The following is a 20,450-nucleotide window of genomic DNA, read 5'->3' on the forward strand; positions in this document are numbered from 1 at the left end:
CAGTTACATCATAAGCTTCTTATTAATCTCACAGTATTAAGGTGGCGCCGCCGAGACATGTTTTCCTGAAAAGATGCAGAGAACAACTGTACTACACTGTAGGAGTTTTATGAATGTGAATTTTTTAACACATAGAGCATGGCATGGATCGCTCACAATTGCCAGTATTCAGTAATTTAGCAAATACTTAAGCTGTTCAGAAAAATTATGCTGCAAACACCTCCTTTATATCATGTAAGGAATCGTCTGACAGTTTCGAATTATGGAAAAAAGTAAGTAAAATTAGATGAGAAGATGGATACCACTCTCATATCTGCTGCTTAAATAATAAGCCATTATCTTAGCTTAGCATAAAGACTGGTAACGGGGAAACAGCTAGCCTGGCTCTGCCCAGAGATAAGAAATCAAAATGTTCAATCCATGTGTGGTGGGGAATACTCCCCTGGTTTAGGTAGAGCTGCTGAATGCAACCTTGAGTCAGCCCCTCCCAACTCTTCCTAATCAGGGTCAGGCTATATAAGACACCTGTGTGGTTTAGTCTGTTTTTCCACCTCCTGCTCTGTCCCTGCTGTGGCTGTCCATGTGCTGTATCCTTCGCATTTTGTTTTGGTTTGTAGATTTAGTTTGACCTTTTGTTCTTGATGTTGCCTTGAGTTTAGGCCTCTCTTTAGGTTTCTGTTTCTTTAGTTGTCTTTCTCTTCTCTTTTGTTTGAATTTGTTTGTAACCAGCTGGGTTACATTGCATTTTTGCTTTGTTGATTATCATTATTGTCTATTGGGTTGCATTATATTTTTTGCTTTGTTATCATTACTGTTGTTTATGTGGTTTTGATTTAATTTTGTTTTGAGTTCTTTTCTTTCCTAGGCAGAGTGCTAATGTGGGGAGGCTAGGCACCTGTGGTGATGGCCCTTCACTTAACTCCATGTGCGTTAACACACAGGGACACTATAGACTACACTGTTTGCTGTGAGGTTGCTGTTTGGTTTTGCTGCACCAAAGGTGAGTAGTGGTAGCACACCTGGCACTCCTTTGTGTAGTCTGCCTCTCTGCATGTGGCTTCTTCCTAGAGTTTTAAACCTTAAATGCATTCTTTTTTAAATGAATGTCAAGGGCTGTCCTTGCTATTAGATAAATTGTAATAAAGTACATTTTAAATATTTCATTAAGTGATGTTTGTAATGGCAATTTGGTGATGAGTGTGTTCTTGTTGTAAAGTGGCCGGCAGCAGTAGCTTCAGTGGTGAATTTAAATGTGTGTTTAACTGATGTTTCCTCCTTTTTTCCTTTTCCAACAGCTCCAGTCTCTGCTTGTTTGTTTTCTTGATTATTAAATACATTTATATGTATTTTTTTCAACTCATGTCTCTGCCTCAGTAATGTACCTATGTGCCTTTTGCTCCCTTTTACAAACTAGTATTTAAAGATCAGTACTTATGTTAGGTATTTCCTGGGGTGCAAGTCCCCAGGTGGTGGTGTTGGTAATTTCAATCCTGCCCTTGGTATCCCTCGCCACACATGCAAGAACAACATAGTAGAAACAGTAATGGGCTCATCCTGTGCTGGTGGCTTATGTTGAACTAAGCTAACCAGTTGTAGTTTCATATTTACTGAACAGAAATGAGTGCTATTGATTTTCTAAATCTGTCAGAAAGCAAATAAGTGTGTTTCCCAAAATGTTCTGCTGATCTACTGCTTTAAACAAGTTACAAAAGTTCCCAGTGTAATGAGAACATTTCCACTTGTTTCTGTACAACTGGACTTGTTTCAGGTGTTTTGTAAAGACTCATTAATGAAACAAGTTGATTTCCTAAGATTTTAGGACGCAGTTACAGGTTTAAATGACTTGATAAGGTGCAGATTTGTCACAGGCTATTCACCACAGTGTTCAATGCAAATGAAGCTAAGAACCTGATACCATCAAATGATCCTCTTGTTTGCTGCTCCTCTGAATCAGTCCATGCTAATTAATGCAGCATGAGCCATCCCCTTTATAAGTGATGTCCCTAGGCCTGTGCTTGAGACTGCCTTGGTGGCACCATTTATCTTCACAGCTGCAACCAAAGAGCAGGTGGGATTCAGTGGAGGGAGGGAGAGCAAATTCTCCAAACTCCACCACCATCACTGCTTCACTAAAGCATTTAAGTACAGACATTTTAAAAACTAGACACCTTAGAAGACTGCCTTCCTAAGGAAACTCTCAGATATTGCCCAAACTGCATAGCTTAAACTAAGAGGTCCCATACAATCAGTGTATGTCACTTGAGTGACATACCCTGAGTGTGCAGGAAAAAAGTATCTCATATGAAATTATTGCAGGAATTACAGTGTCACTCTCCTTATCATTGGCTTGCACAGTTTATTGCCTGCTGGCAGACAGGTTGTCAGCTTGTTTTCATATGCACAGCCTGGGTGGGAGCTGTGATGATGGGATTTCTTTTTTTTCTGTAGTGAAGAGGAGAGGAGGATGAAGAGAAGAGAGGGGGATCAATACTTCCCTCTGCAGTTAAGCTGTACTTATACCAACATTGGCATTGGGAAGATTAATGACCAGAATCAACTCTCTGACTACCTCCTCTTGTCTGGAGAAATGAAAAAAGAAAATAGGAGAGGAAGGGGAGGGTTAGAACTGCAACAGACTGCAAGTTTCCAGAGACCGATGGTTGTGACCAGAAACGGAATTCCTAAACCTTTAAATGCATTTTAACTTTAAAAGAACAGTTTGACATTTTGGGGAATGCATTTATCCACTTTCTTGAAAAGAGTTAGATGAGAAAATTGATCCCATAACTGTTCTGTAAATATAAGGCTACCATGAGCGGCCGAGCACAAAGCTCACCTGGCTCTGTCCAAAGGTTATTGTTATCATCAGTTATTTTTGGTTGTTTAGTCAGACCATACCTTTGGACAGTCTCAAGCTAACCATTTCCCTGTTTTCACTCTTTATGCAAAGCTAAGCTAACTATCATGTGACTCTAGCTTTATATTTAGCATACAGAAATGTATGTTAAATATAAAGTGGGATGATTCATACAGCTTGATGCATATCGGCAATTGATGCATAAAAAATACTTGAATATGAGAAGGAGATAAAATGGGAGTTATTTTTTATATTTCCACCAGGAATGGACACCACTTCCTATATTTAAAAAAAACTTCTTAAAATGTTTTTTTTCTTTATTGCTCTTATCATTGGGGCTTGACATGACCTGGGTGTTTTTTTCAAAGGCTTTTTGTTAAAATCTGTGAATGAAAAGTGTTGTCTAAGTAAGCTTTATTATTATTTTATTTAAATTCAATCAAGCATTTCACATTTCACTTTTTTTGTTGTTGTTCCAAAGCACTGAGTACTAGGCACAGTAACACAACAGCCCGTTCAAAGGTTTCCCATTTGGTCATGTCAGAAGGGTTTCCATGCTTTATTAGCTGAGGAATTGAGAAGGCATCGTGCTATGTGTCCTCTTTTCCGAGCTTCTCTTTCTGCATTATTAATCCAATGCTTTCAATGAATTTCAAACAGCGTGTGCCTCGCTTTGATGCTGTGGAGAGGGATGGGTGGCGAGGGGGTTTGAAGCATCCTTGCAAGCTCAGAGCACAACATGCCTGAGCCTTTTGGGAAGAAACATCTAATTTTAGTCTGCTCTTTGATGCAATTCTGAATTTTGTTTAAAAAAAAAAAAAAAAACTAATTATTTGAACTGTGTAAGATATGTGCAAACAACACTGCACTTTATGTTTACCTGTCATGCATATCAGAATCATACCTGCTCTCTCTTTTCATTTGTCTGTCAGGAAAAACCCAAAGCGAAACGACTTATCAAATTGCTTTGTGGTGTTTCGCTTTACAGTCACACAGCTGAGCTCTCTTCCGGCCCCCCTGCAGCTCCAAACAAAAATCAGAGCCAGATAAGAGCGCTGTTTTGTTCTTCCCTGTTACTAATCCCAGTTCAAAGAGAAGAGCTGAGTCTCTCCATCAGCCTATTGTAATGGCCATGAAATGAACTGGTGCTTGCGTTGGAGCTACAGTAGCTGCTCCTTCACAACACACTAATGTGGATCCCAAAAAGTACTGTAGCCCCAGCTGAGTGAGAGAGAGGAGACCAGTCCGTCCACGCTGTAATGCATCAATGCTCTCAGTTAATAAAACTGCCCTCAAGCTCATTTGGTTGAGTTACTCATGTTTGCTTTTGGAGATATAATGTTGATGTAACATTGCAGCATCGTTGCAACTAGATTAATATTGTATTACACACACAGACCAAGTGCAAAGGCTATATAGTTTGGCTTCTGCATCATTTAAGACCTTTGAGGAGATTCAATGGCAGGAAAACCCAGCTTAATCCATATCTTATAGACCCATGTTCTTCATGACGCTTATAATCCATTTGAGCAAATGATAAATTCACAGCTGAGTCACCTTCCTCTCATTTTAGCTCTTTTAGGTCATGTTTCTGTTGTTTATCTTAAAAAATATATGAACTAAAAATGTCTCCCTTGTTCATGGCTGGATGAGCACAGAGGTGGAAATTACAAATCACTTTGCTGATTCATATCTGTTTGCTCAGTTCAGTACAAAGATTCATAGTCACCACAATGTTCATTTGTTCTTTTTCTTTTAAGTGGACCGATAGCATCACAGTCCAAATCGATATGAGTAAGCAATCAATACTTGGTGGATGAATGCAACACTTCTGTTTCTCAGCTCAGTTTTAGATTCTAACAAAAACTGCAGCAAGAAATAATTATTTTCACCACCATTTCATCTTCTGATTATTTTTTCAATTAATCACTTAATTGATTAATCTATAAAATATCAGAAAACAGTTATAAATGTCAAAACGCTTGTTTTGTCTGATATAAACATCTTCTGCACAAAATATTTTCTTATAATTTTAAAGTCTCAAACAGGACAATGTTTGGCATTTTTGACTGAAAAATTACATGATGATTAATTAATTATCGGAATAGTTGCTGATGACTTTCGTGAAAACTAAGCTCAGTCCACTGCTACTTTTACTCAGTTCAATATAAAAGCTCTATTTATAAGGTTAACAGACGTTCTATCATGGTTGTTTCTGTCTGTAAGCATCCACAAGGGAGGTAACATATCGGAAATTCAGAAAAAAAACTTTTAGTGATCAGTGAGAGCAGCTCAAATACAAAAAGTTACATTATTAATGTGGGTGATGACACTAATGATTTAGCCTTAAATGTTCAGTTTGAGGATTTTGAGTTAAAGAATAATGAGTTCATATACTGTTCATGCTTGAAATATTTTCATAAAAGCAATGGTTGTAAAGTTTTATCAACCTATAGTGACCAACTAAATTTGAGTTATGAAGTTTAAACATGACAGCACTGCTTCACCTTTGACACCTTTGAATGTCTCATCACTGTCAATGTAAGCGCCGCTTGCCCGTGATAATCACGATGTTATACTCACACCAGGCTCTGCTGGGTTTAAGAGGTTACAGCTTGGCTTAAATTCAAGACGTGACTCGAGGTCATTTTGTTTATGGCGGGTGAGAGCGCTCGGCTCGGTGCAGAGGTGATGAGAAACTGTAACGCTCCCGAGGGCAGCGGCGAGAGGAGGAACCATTATGGCTGAGCGGCTCTGGAGCCGAGCCAAGTGTAAATTGCAATAACAGCAGCTCGATGAGTAAGATTACTGAGGGGGAAAGGGGCTATCCTCACTCTGGAGATAAACCTGCACACACACACGCACACACACACTGGTGAACTAATCAGTACACCTGTGAACACATCAGGACACATACACACAGACAATTTCACACACGCTGTGAGAAGGAAAAACAAGTAGATGAGAAGCCAATCAAGCAGAAAAAAAAAAACCGTAATTACATGACGTTGACAGGGGAGATGGAGAGCACAGAGATACACATTGTGCTGCTCATTAATCATTAACACACTCAGAGGGACATAAGGTCAACAAACAGTGTTTTGATGTGTGTGTTCTTTTGTGTGCCTTTAGGTGAAATACACACACACAAGCAGAGCTACTGTAGCATACCGCTGCATCAGAATTTGTGCCTCTGGGCTTTCAATTAGGATATTTCAAGGGGAAAACATACAAACACACACGCACACACACACACACACAGTACAGATCAGAATACAGGCACACACACACTCTCTCTCAAACACAGGGTGAGTTGAGCAGAATAACAGAAGATCCAGTGTGCATATACTGTAAGCACATTGCACATCAGAGAAATGTAAATATGCTTTATCTCTGATTGGGCATTCATCGGGGGACAGAGAGGGAACAGAGCGGGAAGGTTTTCAGAGAGAATCCTTTAAAACATCCACTTCCTTTCATTCCGCTCACTTGGAGCCAAACTCCATTATCTGCCCTGCAGAAAAGGATGCTGGAGGCAAGCTGCCTCTTTGCACCCAACTTTTGTTTGTTTTTTTTTCAGTTGGTGTGTGGTAAATATAAGCGAAAATGAAATTTATTACACTGACCCATTCCATTTCAAAGCATGTCAAGATTAATGTGTATTTACACCCAACAATCAAGCCTGCACTTCACGTGGTTATGCCTTAATAAAATAGGCTCACACAGACATGGAGCCTTGTTCAAATTTGAACATTTAAAGGAACACACCAACATTTTTGGGAAGTCCATCTTCTTGCCGAGAACCAGATGAGAAGACTGATACCACTTTAGCATCTGTAAGGTAAATATAAAGCTACAGCTGGCAGCTTCATATTTCACCTACATGAGAATGGTATTGATATTTTCATCTAGTAAGGAAAGGCATGCTGTATATCATGTGATACATTTATCCTGTGAAGCACTGATTTAAAATTACAAAGTCACTATGTTGATTAAGCGCATTGGTCTCACTGGTGCATAGCAACACTTTGCACAAATTTAACACACTGATATGGAGGGAGGCATGTGGGGGCGGAGAAGCCTTGTTGTTTCCATGACACTGACATGTTCGTATCATTCATGACGATTTGTAACCACCGCTGCTGATGTTGCTACCGCTGCTGCATCTGAGGCGACGTTGAGCGAATGGAGGATGCTGCTCTCTTTGAAAGCTGCACAGCAAAATGCTGTTTCCTTTTGATCCTCTAACCTGACTCTCCTCCTGCCTCTTCAGCTCTTCAGAAATCAGCCTGTTCATCCACAGTGTGCAGGCAGTGGGAGTGGGGTGTGAGTGGCTGTGTGTCTGTGTGTGTGCTCTTTACTATGAGTTTTTGTGTGTGTGTATGTGTGTGTGTGTGTAGGGTTGTGTGCTACAGACCACTCATCTGTATGAGCTCCATTGGCAGTTACATAAACCATACTGTCATAAAGGCTACAGGGCATACTGAAACACTGCCAAATCAGTGCTGGGTCAATAACTCCCCACTGCAGATTTTTTGGATTTTCTTTCCTTTGTTGGGCAGCCAGTGCACGTCTGGGTGAGTGTGGGGAGGAAGTGGGTGGGTTCTTACTGTTGCAGTACGGCGCAGAGGTCAGTAATTACCACGAAACATAATTACTGACTTTCCCTGGGACCTTTTTCCTCTGAAAAGACAGACAGTAGTTTGACCACAGTAATTAGAACATAAAGAAAGCCATTTGTGAGCCATGGACAAGCAGGAATTATGGCTGAAATGTATCTAAACTGCCATTCCAGATATGTGCTTAGCACTTAGGCTAAAATCCACTTCTGTAGCCTCTGGCACAGAGAAAACGGCAGCACACTATTTAATGGTGACACCATTCATTTAGTTTGATTATTCTCATTAAACCCTTTGATAACATTTGTTACGCTAAAGTGTTCTTATGCCTTTTCCACTGTCTGTTCAGGGAATACACCTACTGTGGGTTTTAGGAAGATAATACCACTTTTCAACACAGTGGCCCTTGTTAATCCTCAGGCTGAGTGTGGGTGTGGGAATGACACTGAGATGAAGATGTGTTGGTATCTTTTACTATCTACAAGTCAAGTGTGGAGATGGTTTTTCTCCCCAGCTGAGCCTTGGGGACATTGAGAGAGTCGGAGGGGGGAGAGGAAGAGCAGCTGATTTGCTTGTCATAAACATCAGCTGTTTGACGGTGACTGGCGACACTGGGACCTTGGCACAGTTGGCCTGGAGAACCACAAGGCACCGAAACAGAAAGCTGCACACTTCCTGTTTCCTATGTGGCAGCCAGGACTCCTGAGGTAACACTCTGCTGAAGTGAACAGTTGTCAGGCCCTGACGTTGAAGATAATCTCCCCCTTCTTCCTCTCACACTTCTTTCTTCATATTAGCAGTATTTTTGCAAAGCAGTTGTAGCTACTCTACTGCTCACTTTTTCATACACACAACTGCAGCCGTTGTCAAGCTACCTCCACGCACTGCACAAGCCTGTCAGTGTGTGAGACATGCATTCTGTTGTTTTGCTTCCTTCGTCTTCCTCTGAGGTTCGGGCTGAAGAGGACTTTTGGTAAAATTATGAGTGTATGCAAAAAGCGGGCCAGCTGTCATGCAACCAAGGAACCATTCTCAGAAAAGCTCTGATCAAACCGCTTCTCACTGACTCACAAACTTCTTCTTCTCCTCTATTTTTTTAAATCTAACATTATTTTGGAGGATTTTCGCAATGCAGCAGGAAAACTCTCAGCTCACATAATGTGGTCGACACCAAGCCAAGAAGCACTAATGCCTTCGTGGCCCAGAAAAGCCTAAAATCACAAAAGTACAAACGACCTCTAGAATAAAAAATCACTTGTTTTCATCTTAATACAGCTGGTGCTGTGGTAAAAAAAAATACTTTGAATCACAGCAATTTCCACTGAGAGAAGAGATGAGGGAGAGAGAGAGAGGAGGGAAGGGGGGGAAAAACACATTACAGCTCCTCTTCAAATTATTTTTTCAAACTCCCTTCTGTTACTCAACTTAATGAGCCTTGAAATTGGCGAGATTACATTTTTTGGTGGTTCCTTCATTAGTGTGGGTGTCGCCAATCTCTGGGGATTGGTTTTCTCACTCTGGGATTGTACAGCGTGCTGCCACAGAGCACGTAGCAGCGATGAAAGGAGCAACAAACTAACCAGAAGGCCAGTAAATAGATGAGGGAGTTCCCTGTGATCAGGCGGGGTTTTGGTTCAATCAGCCAGCTGATTTACAGAAACTGTGCAGCGGGTTAAAGTACTTCTCTCTGCAACAGATTTAATCATGTACTGAGAGTAGAAATCCAGTTTTTATTTAAATTACAATAAAAACAATCAACCAGCGAGGTGAAATAGCAACACTTGCTTTTCACTGCAAACTCCCTTGGTTCAAGGACATGTAGAAATGAGGTGGACTCAACAAGAGTCCATTTGATTTAAAGGAACAGTTTTACATTTTGCTTATTTGCTTTCTTACCAAGAGGTAAATAAGAAGATTTATGCCACTCTCATGTCTGTGAGGCAAACAGTAGGTGGCAGCTGCTTAGCTTAGCTTAGCATTAAGACTGGAAATGGGGAAACATCTAGCCTGGCTCTGTGCAAAGATAACAAAATCTGCTCATCAGCGCCTTTAAAGCTCACTAATTAACACATTATATCACAGACATTGCATGAGAACAATCTCACCTTTTAATTTTAGGAGTTTTGTTTTTAGAGAAAAACTCAAAAGGAGGTTTTTTGAAATAAGTGATTTGATTTTCCTTCTAACTTCCCAGATAATGGTCTATGAGTCCTCATCAAGAAAAAAATGTGAAATAAATTCACTTCACCAACTGCTACTTCTACTAAACCTTAATTGCATTGACTCACTGAGTACAGTAAGACTCTGGTGCATGATGTCTTGGCATTGAATGTAGTCCTCTCTGACCGGCGTCTTTGTCTCTTGCTGGGAGCTACTTCAAAAAATGAAAAGTATCAGCTTTTCTTTGCCATGCGTGTATTTTAATCGGAGAAAGACGAAGTTGTTGTCAGATGGTAGATCCCTGCAGTTTCTTGGCTTAACTCTGTTGCGTGGAACATTGAAGCATCTTGCTATTTGCAGCAGATGAGAAGACAAAATCAATATTGTGGATCCGGAAAGCATCTTAGTTTGTTAATCTGTAATAGCTGATTCATAAGCATGGATGGCATAATGTGATGATTGATGTTTTGGCTTCAGCTACTTCATCTGGCTCAGCGAGACTGACCATTTCAGGCTTGAGAGCTAAGGCCCACAGAGACTGGCTTGTTTAGAGGCGGGCCAGACTGTTGGCGGGCAACTCTGTTGCTCAAATCCAGTGCCAAGCGCCCATCAGCTGAGAGGAGGGGGGTCCACGTGACACAGCGAGTGCTCGCTATGTAACCAGGCGACCCAGATAGCGCTCCAGTCTGCTTTTGTGGGCCAAGCAGCAGGAGAGTAGCTTTGCAAATGAACTGAAAAGAGCAAGGTGTTCAAATTAAGACCCTAATTATGAGGAATGATGAATCTGTCCTCTGCTTGTGCTGTCCCACCAGAGACGGTCGGACAGAAACGTCCCACAGAACCTACCAGGAAAGAGACAGCCAGGTATTTGATGTGATACTAATGTGAAGAAACACGATTAACTCATAGTTTGGATACTATTCAGCTACTAAAAAGATAGACTCTCTCTCCCAGTGGATTCCTAAACGCCTCACATTTTGAAGTGCATACCTTAGTAATTACAATCAAAGTAGAGTGATGGTTGAAAAAAATTGGGAGAATAATTCAATAATTCTGTTCTCTCGTTTCTGGGGTTATTTTAAGACTTGGCAGCTTGCACAGTCCAAGAGTTCCCTGCCACACTGAATGGCCATTAAGAATTTAAAAAAGCAGAAGTAGGCCACAGACAATTCAAGCAGAAAGAACATAAGACCAAACCGCCTCTTCTTATTCCCCTTCTTCAACTGTAGGGCAGAGAGAAATGAGTCGTTGGTCTTCCAGTGAGAGGAGAAAATGTCAAAACCACAAGCTCAGGCTCATGAGCAGAACATCAAGGTTTCGGTTCAACCAATTTCTGAGAACAGGAAACAGGAGAAGTAATTAAAAGCTTCAGGAAGTCATCCACCTCTTCCCTTTTTGGACTAATAAAGCAAAGTAATCAAACTACAAATTGTGCCTCAAAGTTCCTCATCTCGTGTTTAAATGTGGTTCTGAGGCACCATCTTATAAAACGATTCCTCAAAAGCAGCAGTGAATTTCTAGTGACATCTGCAGAGGGCATGTGTTTGCTCCCAGCTTGTGCCCACTCAGACGAGAGGGGTTTGTGACAGAGTCGCTTTGAAGGAAGACGGTGATAGAAAACCTGCAGGACATGGAGGTCTTGCAGAAGACAAAAGTTTCACTGCTTGATTCTGATACTTACTCAGAGATATAATGTGTTTAATATTGATCTACAAGCTACCATCAGTCCAACAACCCAGTTTAAGCTCATTAAGCACTAGCAATTTATGGATTTTGTGTTGTTCATTTCATTTGTTCTTTGAGTTTATTGGGGATTTTATATTATAGCATCAATATCCAACAGTAGCATATGGATCTGCTGGGCATTCAGGAAGCAGGTCAGTCCCAAATTAATTAAGTGTTGCAATGCCGGATGACAGACATTCACTGTCAGCTCGTGATTTATGTCCGCTTGTCAAGAAAATCCACATTCCACCTCAGTGCCAAGCACTGCAAATCTCCGTATGCACTGCCCAATCTCATCTTCGTCCGTTACTCTTAAATCCAAAGAGACAAAAGATGAACATTGAGCAGCAGGTTTTCTTTTCCGCTTGAGCCCCTTTGGAAATGAGCAGGGCAGTTAGGCTCCATTTAGTCCATAATGGGAAAAGCAGAGAACGCCATCTATAAACCACAGGTTTGATACCCTAACAGGCTCAGCGCAGTGTTGGAGAAAGCTGATGCAGCTGTCGTCATGTGACCTTGACTATATATGGTCATTGCAGAGGTGATCTGGAAACATGTACAGATGAAACTCGGGCTTTATGAAGTCTTGTCTTGCACTTATCTGCAAAATATTTGTACACAGAGTGTGTACTCATACAGTAAAACAATTTATTGTGAAGTATATTGTGAGAATGTGAGAAAGTCTGCAATAACCTCTAGGTCTGTATATTACTAGTGTATTTAACTCTTCGGCTCAGCTTATTTTTGACACCATAATATTTTGCTTTATTTGTGGGATTTGCCTCATAATGTAACTCATTCAAGTTTGTTCTATGTGACTAAAATCTAAAAAAAAAAAAACTAATAAAAACAATCTAATTATGAAACTGCTTCACTTGCTGGAGTGAATTTAAAACAGATTTAACTTAGGAAACATTCAAAAATATACCAGTAAAAGATGAAATTAAAACCATTTGTTAATTTGTTAGCAGAGCCTACTAAAACTGTGAGCACATGCTTAAAGTGGACCCACAATATAACAAATCAGGAGTGTCACTAACGCAGACATGTGAGAGGCTCCAGCTCCCTGTATGTTCCAGAGGAAGTTTAATGAGAACAATACGGTCCATTTCACGTCCTTTGAGCATCCTCAAAATATATTTTCCTTCTGCTGCAGATACTTCTGTGTGCTGCAGCTCATAATAATCACTAAGAATAAAGACACAGGACATTAAGCAACAAAATCTGCCAGGAGGAAAGTTCACAATGTTCTGTGGAGTCAGAGGTAATTTGCTGATCTGACACCAAAGTCCTGCTGAAGAACAAAGTCAACTGGAGAAGGTGTAAAAGAGCTGAGCAGAATCTGTGCCATCTCATGGTGACTTAACCATACACACTCTGATCAGTCACTATAAACGCGTTTATAACTGGTTATTGCAGATTACAATTTTGACTATTAATTTAATAGTAGGTAAATAATTAATCTTGAATTTAATCACACGCTATGATGAACCTGGCTTCTCAACAGCAAGTCTAACCTTGAAGGTGCTCTTCATTCTTTAAAGTAGAAACCAGGCTTCTAAAACAATAACAAATAAGATAATACTTAAGTTTAGGTTCTACATGTTCTGAATAAAAGCTTCAGGCAGGAAATCTGACAGTTTAACTATTCATCACAGTTGCTACCAGCTTGGGTCAGATACCACACCAGCTGTTCTGTGTCTGACTGTGGCTGTCAGAGCATCCCCCCAAAAATGATGCGCAGATTCTCTTTATGATTTAACATTACCAGAAATTAAGCTCTATATCCCAGATGCCGTATTAAGTCTACCCAAGAGAAAAATGAGAAACAGTTTTAAATTTCACTCTCCCTCTTGAACACACACAAGTCTGAACACTAATGTTGTGATTCACAGTTAGATAATGTGCACAAAAATAGCTTAACCCTCATTTAACATCTTCTTTTTGCCATTTCTACAATCTCAAAACCAGTGATTCCAGTCTTGTAAATACTGGCGAAGACATTTAAAAAAACAGAGGCTTGTAAATTTGTTAACACCAAAGCACTGCTCTGGCAATATATGTGTACTGCTAATGAATTCCTCTTACACCAAAAGAAAAATTACTCTAAGAACAGTAATTCAGAGCACGAAGGAGCCGTTTGAGAAGGAGAATATATGTGCCTCTGCCGAGATTTTTCCATTTGTCCATATATTCAAACTGGGAATCCAGCAGTCACAAACCTGTTTGTGTAACCTGCTTACTTATTAGGTCGGCCTGCAGACCCCTGCAGTCCCCTGAAGTGTTCGTTTCATCTCAGATCTGTGGAGTATGATGCTGTAATGATTTTGTGGGAGGTAAATTTGCAGTGTGCAGCAGTAATGTTGCTCTGCTAATTCAGCCCTTCCCCACCCACTCACTCAACCCATAAGGTGAATGAGTGAAACGTTCACACCGGCACACACGCATGTACTGCTGACATTGCTCATACGTGTGATTTACATGACCGTGGAGCACGCACAGAGCAAAGAAGACTGTAGTTTTTTTCTTTTTTTTTTTTTAAACACCAGGATTTTGCCTATTGTCATACATTAACACATTTTATGGTTGTCAAACTGTGCTTTCACATCCCAATCTGTTGTGTTACACTCTGAATATTGATAGCTAGCATGTTAATGTACATTAACATATAATGCTTGAACATTTTTCAGTTCATTAATATTTTAAATTTCTCATAATTCCCTGTCAACATCAAAAGCAGACATTCAAAGAGGCTTTTTTTTATGTATGCATGAAGTTTAATCTGACAGAAACTCATCCATCAGCTGCAGGATGAAAAGAGCTCTCTGTAAACACCATCCAAAGCACTTCACCAAAGCAACAGGCCTAATAAAGATGTCAATTTATTTTATTGATTCACTTTACTTTGTGTATTGCCGCTACAATCCATGAAACTGAGAAACAGGGGCCTATCAGCCCCCGTGCACACAGCTGGTGAATTTATGGCTGCATAATAATCAGACAACAGCCACACATGCATTACAAAAACTGTTTTCATCCCAGTCACTTAGCCAGCCAGTGTGTAATAGTTTCACTGTGTGTTCGGCACCAGTCCAAGTGATTTATGATGCTGCGGTTGAGTAAATTGCCATTCATATCTTCTTTGCTGTTGATAAAGATCGTGTTGGTTGATGGAGTGTTTGTTGATTAGACTCACAGGGAAACTAAACCTGTTATGAATCAACATTAAGATAATAAATAGGCGATTAGATTGTTCATTTAATTGGCTTAAAATGGTAACGATAGATTTATTTTAAAGCTTTTAATTTGACACACCCGTTTTTGGATTTTTTTTTTTGAGAAATAAGTTACAAGTTACAGCCTCATGTGTAATTGCGTTGTTGCCCCACAGTAATTTTTGTGTAACTGTCCATAACATTAAAAGCACTTTCACAGAACAAACATCTGTAGAGACAACGTGCCATTAAAATGCTTTCATTACTGGTGTAGACAGTCCATTACCGCAGCAGCGACAGACTAACAGCAATAAATCACGACTGGGTCAGTGTTTATTTCTGGAAGTTTGCATTTTTTAGTCCATTTACAAAACCATGCCAATTTAACCCTGTGTACCATTAGGATGAAAAACAATGTCTCCAAGTGTGGTCCATCTGCTTGTTGGATGGCGAACAAGTATGTGACAGACAACACTGGAAGCCACAACACAGCTGATCTACACAATCCACAAAAGTCCTCTAATCCAGCAGTACATGCGCTAAAGCTGCTTAATATCTGAATGTAGGGCCAGACCAGTTCCTGTTGTAGGTTTACCAATCTGGAGAGTCTGGGACAGAGTTATTTGGCTTTTGCTAAGCATAAATGCAGATTTCTGCCCTCAGATACAGCGTGCATTTCAAGGATTAAGCACCTCATGCTACTCATGGTAAAACCTGCGGATGTCAGTTTTTAAATGGGATGGCGAACAAAAGCTTGAACTCTGAAATGAAAAATGTTCAGAGCACTGAGAGAGAGTGGAGGGAAAAAAGGCATTCTCCAAAGTAATTCCTCACATCTACCCCAGATAATGACCGAAAAGTGAAAATGGATGTCATCACTCCCACGGCTTTAATAAACATGATGCATCAAACTGAAGTGGGATGCATCCACTTTTGTCTGGAGACATTAAGACAGTGGATTTATTACAACTCCTGTTACATTTTCTACCCAAAGCTCAGTGTAGGGCCCCTTGAGTAGTATCATACAATCTAATCTGGGACTGGGAGGGTGATGATGTGTGAAGATGTCTGTCCAGCATTACAGGAGACAAATGGAGGGTGGGGAGCAGATTATTGTCTGATGTAATTATCTCATATGATACTTGATATGAATGATATTTGGTGAAAGTGTTGTGTGAGGAGAAACTTATTTGGCCAAAATCTAAAGGACAATCTACTATAATCAAGTTCGGGAGCGGAGTGATAGTCAATGATTATCACTAAAACATGTACCTAACAAGCCTCACTCGTACCCACAGAGTGCAGTGCAGTCCAAAAGGCTCACTTTGCTAAGTACACAAAGGTCTTAGCCTCTAAAAAACCATGAGGCTATTCAGAGTTGCCTGATTTGTGCTGACTATTAATGTGATGGCCTCCTCGTTACATCCACGGTCGGGGTGATTTCAGTCTAAGTACTTAGAGAAATTCCAGTCTCTGCTTAAAGTGGATTAAACAGCTTTTTCTGTCAAATTTATGTTGCCTGTCCACGGGCTGTTGAATTCAGCCAAGTTCAAAGTAAGGCAGGGCTAATTCAGAGTAGCCTGAATACTGCGTCTGATTTCTCACTGCAGTCACCCACATGACCAAAGGCTTTTCCTATCATTAAAAACTCTAAATCTCCCAAGAAGCTGATACTTGTAATAATGATCTGGCAGCCAATCAAGGCGAAGTTTATGCTAATTTCTAATCAAGCTAATTAGCATTTCTATTCATTCCCAGCTGGGGCCAGCTTGTTCAAAAATCATGCAGGTCATGAAAATTAATGGTTGAGGAAAAAAAAAAAACTTGACTGTGAGCTTGACTTTCCAACTGCACATTCACACACTGATGCACATACATGTTCAAGGATGTAAATACCTGCACACACACAGACACACAAATACAAGCAAATCTTACTTATACCTTCTTATAAGCGCACCCATCACATCTGTGTTGATCTGTTAAGTTACAGCAGTACATAACAACGCTCCTTTGATGTTAATTAGCACAGAGCAGAATATGGATGGGAGGTGCCAGGGTAAGATCAATAAGATCTAAGAATATCTTTGACTTAATGGACACCGTCTTCAACGTCTGAGCGAGGGCTGACAGAGCTGAAGTGACAGCAACAAAAAAAACGAATTCTCCTAAGAAGGTGCAGAAACGAGAGATTGTCCGTCATCATATGGGCTGTTTTGGCTTGAAGACGGCTTAGCTATGAGTCAGTGGATGCAGGAATGTAACAGCAGTGTGCAATTTTGTAGTCTGAAAATACCTGTGAGTCAAGATGAGTTCAAGCACCCATGGAAAATGTTCTGTGAAATGTGCAGCAACTCTTAATGGTGGCTTTTCAGTGCAAAGTTACCTAACCTATAGAAACATGCTGACCACCTACAGGCTGCTAAAAAAAAAAAACATCCAGTGATTTGTGGATGTAATTCTAATCCTGCAGTCTTTGCATCCATTTTTAGTGTTTTAACAAATGGCAGGATATTGCTTTGTCACAAAATGTTGATGTTCCAACATGGTTTGCCTTGGGTTAGATTTAATCTGTGGTGTCTCACTGCTACAGCTGGCTCATCTAATACTGCTTAGATCAAAATTATGAGCAACTGTGTCAGAAGTGTTTGTCAGCCTCCGACTTGGAGATATCACAAATTTCTGACAGCAATGATATTTTCCACTTGGTGAAAAGACCCATAGGGGTGTCAACAAACCATTGGCAGTTTGCGTGGATCTAACCAAAAGTATTAAAGTTTTCAAGTCAGTCGTTTTCCACTATCTTGTGCACCTGATAGTTTTTCAGGTCTTGTCAACTTCTTCCTTCCTCCCTGACATGAACACAGTGACAGAGGTCAGCAAGCAGCTTCAGCAGCTTCTGACCTGTTCTGCTGTATTTTTTTAAGTTTTTTGTTTTTTAAGTTGTTGACTTGTTTCAATTGCCAAGAGACAGAGAGACAAAAGTGAAACTGTGTAGGAGTATTACCTTGGAGTATTTTAGTTGTTCTGGGCAGGTAAGGGTAGATGAAGGGAGGTGGAGTGAACAAGGGCAGAGAGAGTGGTGGGGATGAGGGAGGGAGCGCCGCAGTGCTGACCACTGCGAGACTCATCCATCCAGAACATGCTGAGCTGCTCTGCTTCACTTACTGGCATCAAGTCAAGTTTGGAGTCTCAATACGTTCATGGCTTTGACTGAGAACGACTCCACTCCACACAGTACTTGACAGAACATATCAACTAAGCTAAAATCATCCCCTCCACTGCCTCGTTCTCCTCCTCCACTTCCACCTCACACTCGCACCGGGGCCATGTTCTCCCTAAAATTACATCTCTTTTAATCAACAGGATATGGCAGCTTCTCTTTACTTTGCACATTATTACCAAACAAAAGGCTCAGGTGATTTTGCTGCCGGCGAGGGATTCAATTATTCAAAAGCTGTTATAGCTCCTGTTGTGTGTGCACCCTGAATTCATCTTTTATTGAGGCGGCCAGTGAATGACTTGTTATAAACAGCTTGCGGGGAAGTATGTTGATGTCTGCCACCGATCCATTTGAGGGGAACAACAGACTGTGTGCCCGTTAGACTGCAGGATTGAACTCCAATAACACTGCCTTCTAAAACCTGAAGGCTGCTCTTGTTGTGTTTGGATTTTGTATTTACCTGAGTACAGAGTTGGGTCTGAGGACGTTTACAGCTGCAGCTCAGGACTTACACCTTATCTTTTGTGCACACATTTACGCCTACAGTGTATTTTCCTACCTTTAACACACCCGTAGGGATCCACAAACACATATTTGCATGTAAAACACGTTTTCAAAGAGCAAATACACTGTACACCCTTATATACATGCAAAACAAGAATAGTCCCACGATTCCAACTGCACGCAAATGTTTCAAAAAAAGAAAAGTTCAGGCTTTAGTTAAAGGTATGAACAGACAAAGACAAATTTCTTATTTGATAAAGTGTCAAAGCAGAGCTAGTGTCAAGGCAAAGTCATTCATGATCAGTCTCCCTTCTGTTCAAGTGCCACAACAATGAGCAGCAGCAGTAGTGATGAGCTCAATTCAGCAACAAGATTTTCTCAGAAATATATAAAATTTACATTTCTTTTCTTTATTCTACGTTGAATCTGAACAATTTGTATTGGCTGACAGTGAGTCGTCTCTATCCCTTGTGTTTTCTGAACGTCTTCAATGTCCCACAATCTGCTGACGGGTCCAACTGTGTTTGTCAAACACTGACAACTACAGTTAGGTGACATTTGGATGCGGATAGGTTATGACAGTGACACTCGACTGACAAGCAAAAAAATATATATATATATATGCACAGATCAGATAGTATTATGGTCAGCTTTGGGAAACCCATATCAAGGCTGCGTCACCACTATGATATGATAGTTTGTAAAATACACCCACTACTGATATTTTACAATATCCATGTTATGTCCCAAATCAGCACCACATCTTCCAAAACTTAAAACACTAGTGGTGACATTAGAAGAATCCGCCAGGGCATTCAATAATGAACTTTAAAAGTTTGTGCAGAATAAACACTCTCCGTTTAAGAAAGCTATTAATATCCTCCTCCCTCCACTTTCAAATGAATGGAGCTGAACATCTGTGACTGTATGGGATCGAGGGGGGGAGTGAGCTGTGGGAAAACCTAACAGCAGTTTTCCATTGCAAGCTGTAACCCCCCTGTGGTGTTCGATCTCTGATGCCCTGGACTGCAGGGTTATTTATACGGAGAGAAAAACCTACAGCGTTTTACAGTAGGGTTGGTACAATCACCTGAGTGTATATCCACCAGCATCAACTGCATGCTGTCAAATAAATGACATGCAAAACATTTCAACTGTTTTTTCTTTTTTTCCAACATCAAGAGAGACTTTAAATTCAAAATTTCTTCCATTTTGCCGCAGTTCTCCAAAATTCAGGAGTTTCAAAGTAAACGCCAAAGAATTCTCTTCCTAACCTGCTCACACTTAACTCCTGTCTCAACACATTGTGTTCTCTATGCTGTAGTTGCTGTAAAACCACGAAGTATAGTTCACATCATGACTGAAACAGGTCTGAACCACTGTGGTGAAAAGTAAACGTGGTTATCTATCGTAAATCCACTATACTGACACCTCAGGGGGGGAGTAACCCACAGCACACTGATGCGCCCCGGTGTTCCCTGATCGGCACACTCTGACAGAGCAGCTGTGCAACATCTGACACTATAATGAGTCATAACCTCGCTACAATAGTAAACGTCGGATGAGAAATCTCATCAGTTAAAAGAAATCCGTGGACAACAGCTGTTAAATCTCTCACTAATGATGTTTCCCTCTGCGCATTAGCGCGCGGATCGTGCGTAATTGGGTTAATCTCGACGCTTCTTTGTTTTAAAAGATAAAATAGTCCTACCTCGCTCATGGTGGAAGGTAATGTAGAGGTTTCTCTCGCCTGCTTCCAGTACGTGAGTTGCGGAATGAGAAGTTTCAGCAACAGTGGTCTTTAAAAGAGTGGCTCGCCGCGGACAGAGAAGCTTTTATAAAGTGTTAAGCCCAACTCCTCCGTGTCATCACGTCACCAATAAACCAATAGGAGTGCCGTGGGCAAATGTGTCTCCCAAGTCACCACCCAACTCCTTCAAATATTCATACGCTGTGTAAGCCCTTTTTCATCATGATCAGCCAAACGGAGCCTCTCTCTCTCTCTCTCTGTCTCCCGGTGATGAACACCCGCTCACAAATGTGAGCGTTGGGAGGCATTTCATGCGCCAGTCATCATGTCATCAGTAGAAATTGTTATTTCATAACATGTACCATTGTCACTCCCACCTGACTGTGTGCAGTAGTGCGTG

The 20,450-nt window shown here is 40.7% G+C and overlaps 1 protein-coding gene across 1 annotated transcript in view; it reads right to left on the reverse strand.

The window, feature by feature from the left end:
* Positions 1-20,203, reverse strand: part of pcp4b (Purkinje cell protein 4b) — a 32,000-nt gene extending 11,797 nt beyond the window's left edge. The window contains exon 1 of the mRNA XM_041046783.1: positions 20,012-20,203. Coding sequence (XP_040902717.1) covers positions 20,012-20,020 — 9 coding nt within the window. The 5' untranslated portion in view covers positions 20,021-20,203. The remainder of the gene's footprint in view (positions 1-20,011) is intronic.
* Positions 20,204-20,450: the final 247 nt, after the last annotated feature.

The sequence above is a fragment of the Toxotes jaculatrix genome, chromosome 9 (genome assembly GCF_017976425.1).
Source record: "Toxotes jaculatrix isolate fToxJac2 chromosome 9, fToxJac2.pri, whole genome shotgun sequence".
NCBI lineage: Eukaryota > Metazoa > Chordata > Actinopteri > Toxotidae > Toxotes > Toxotes jaculatrix.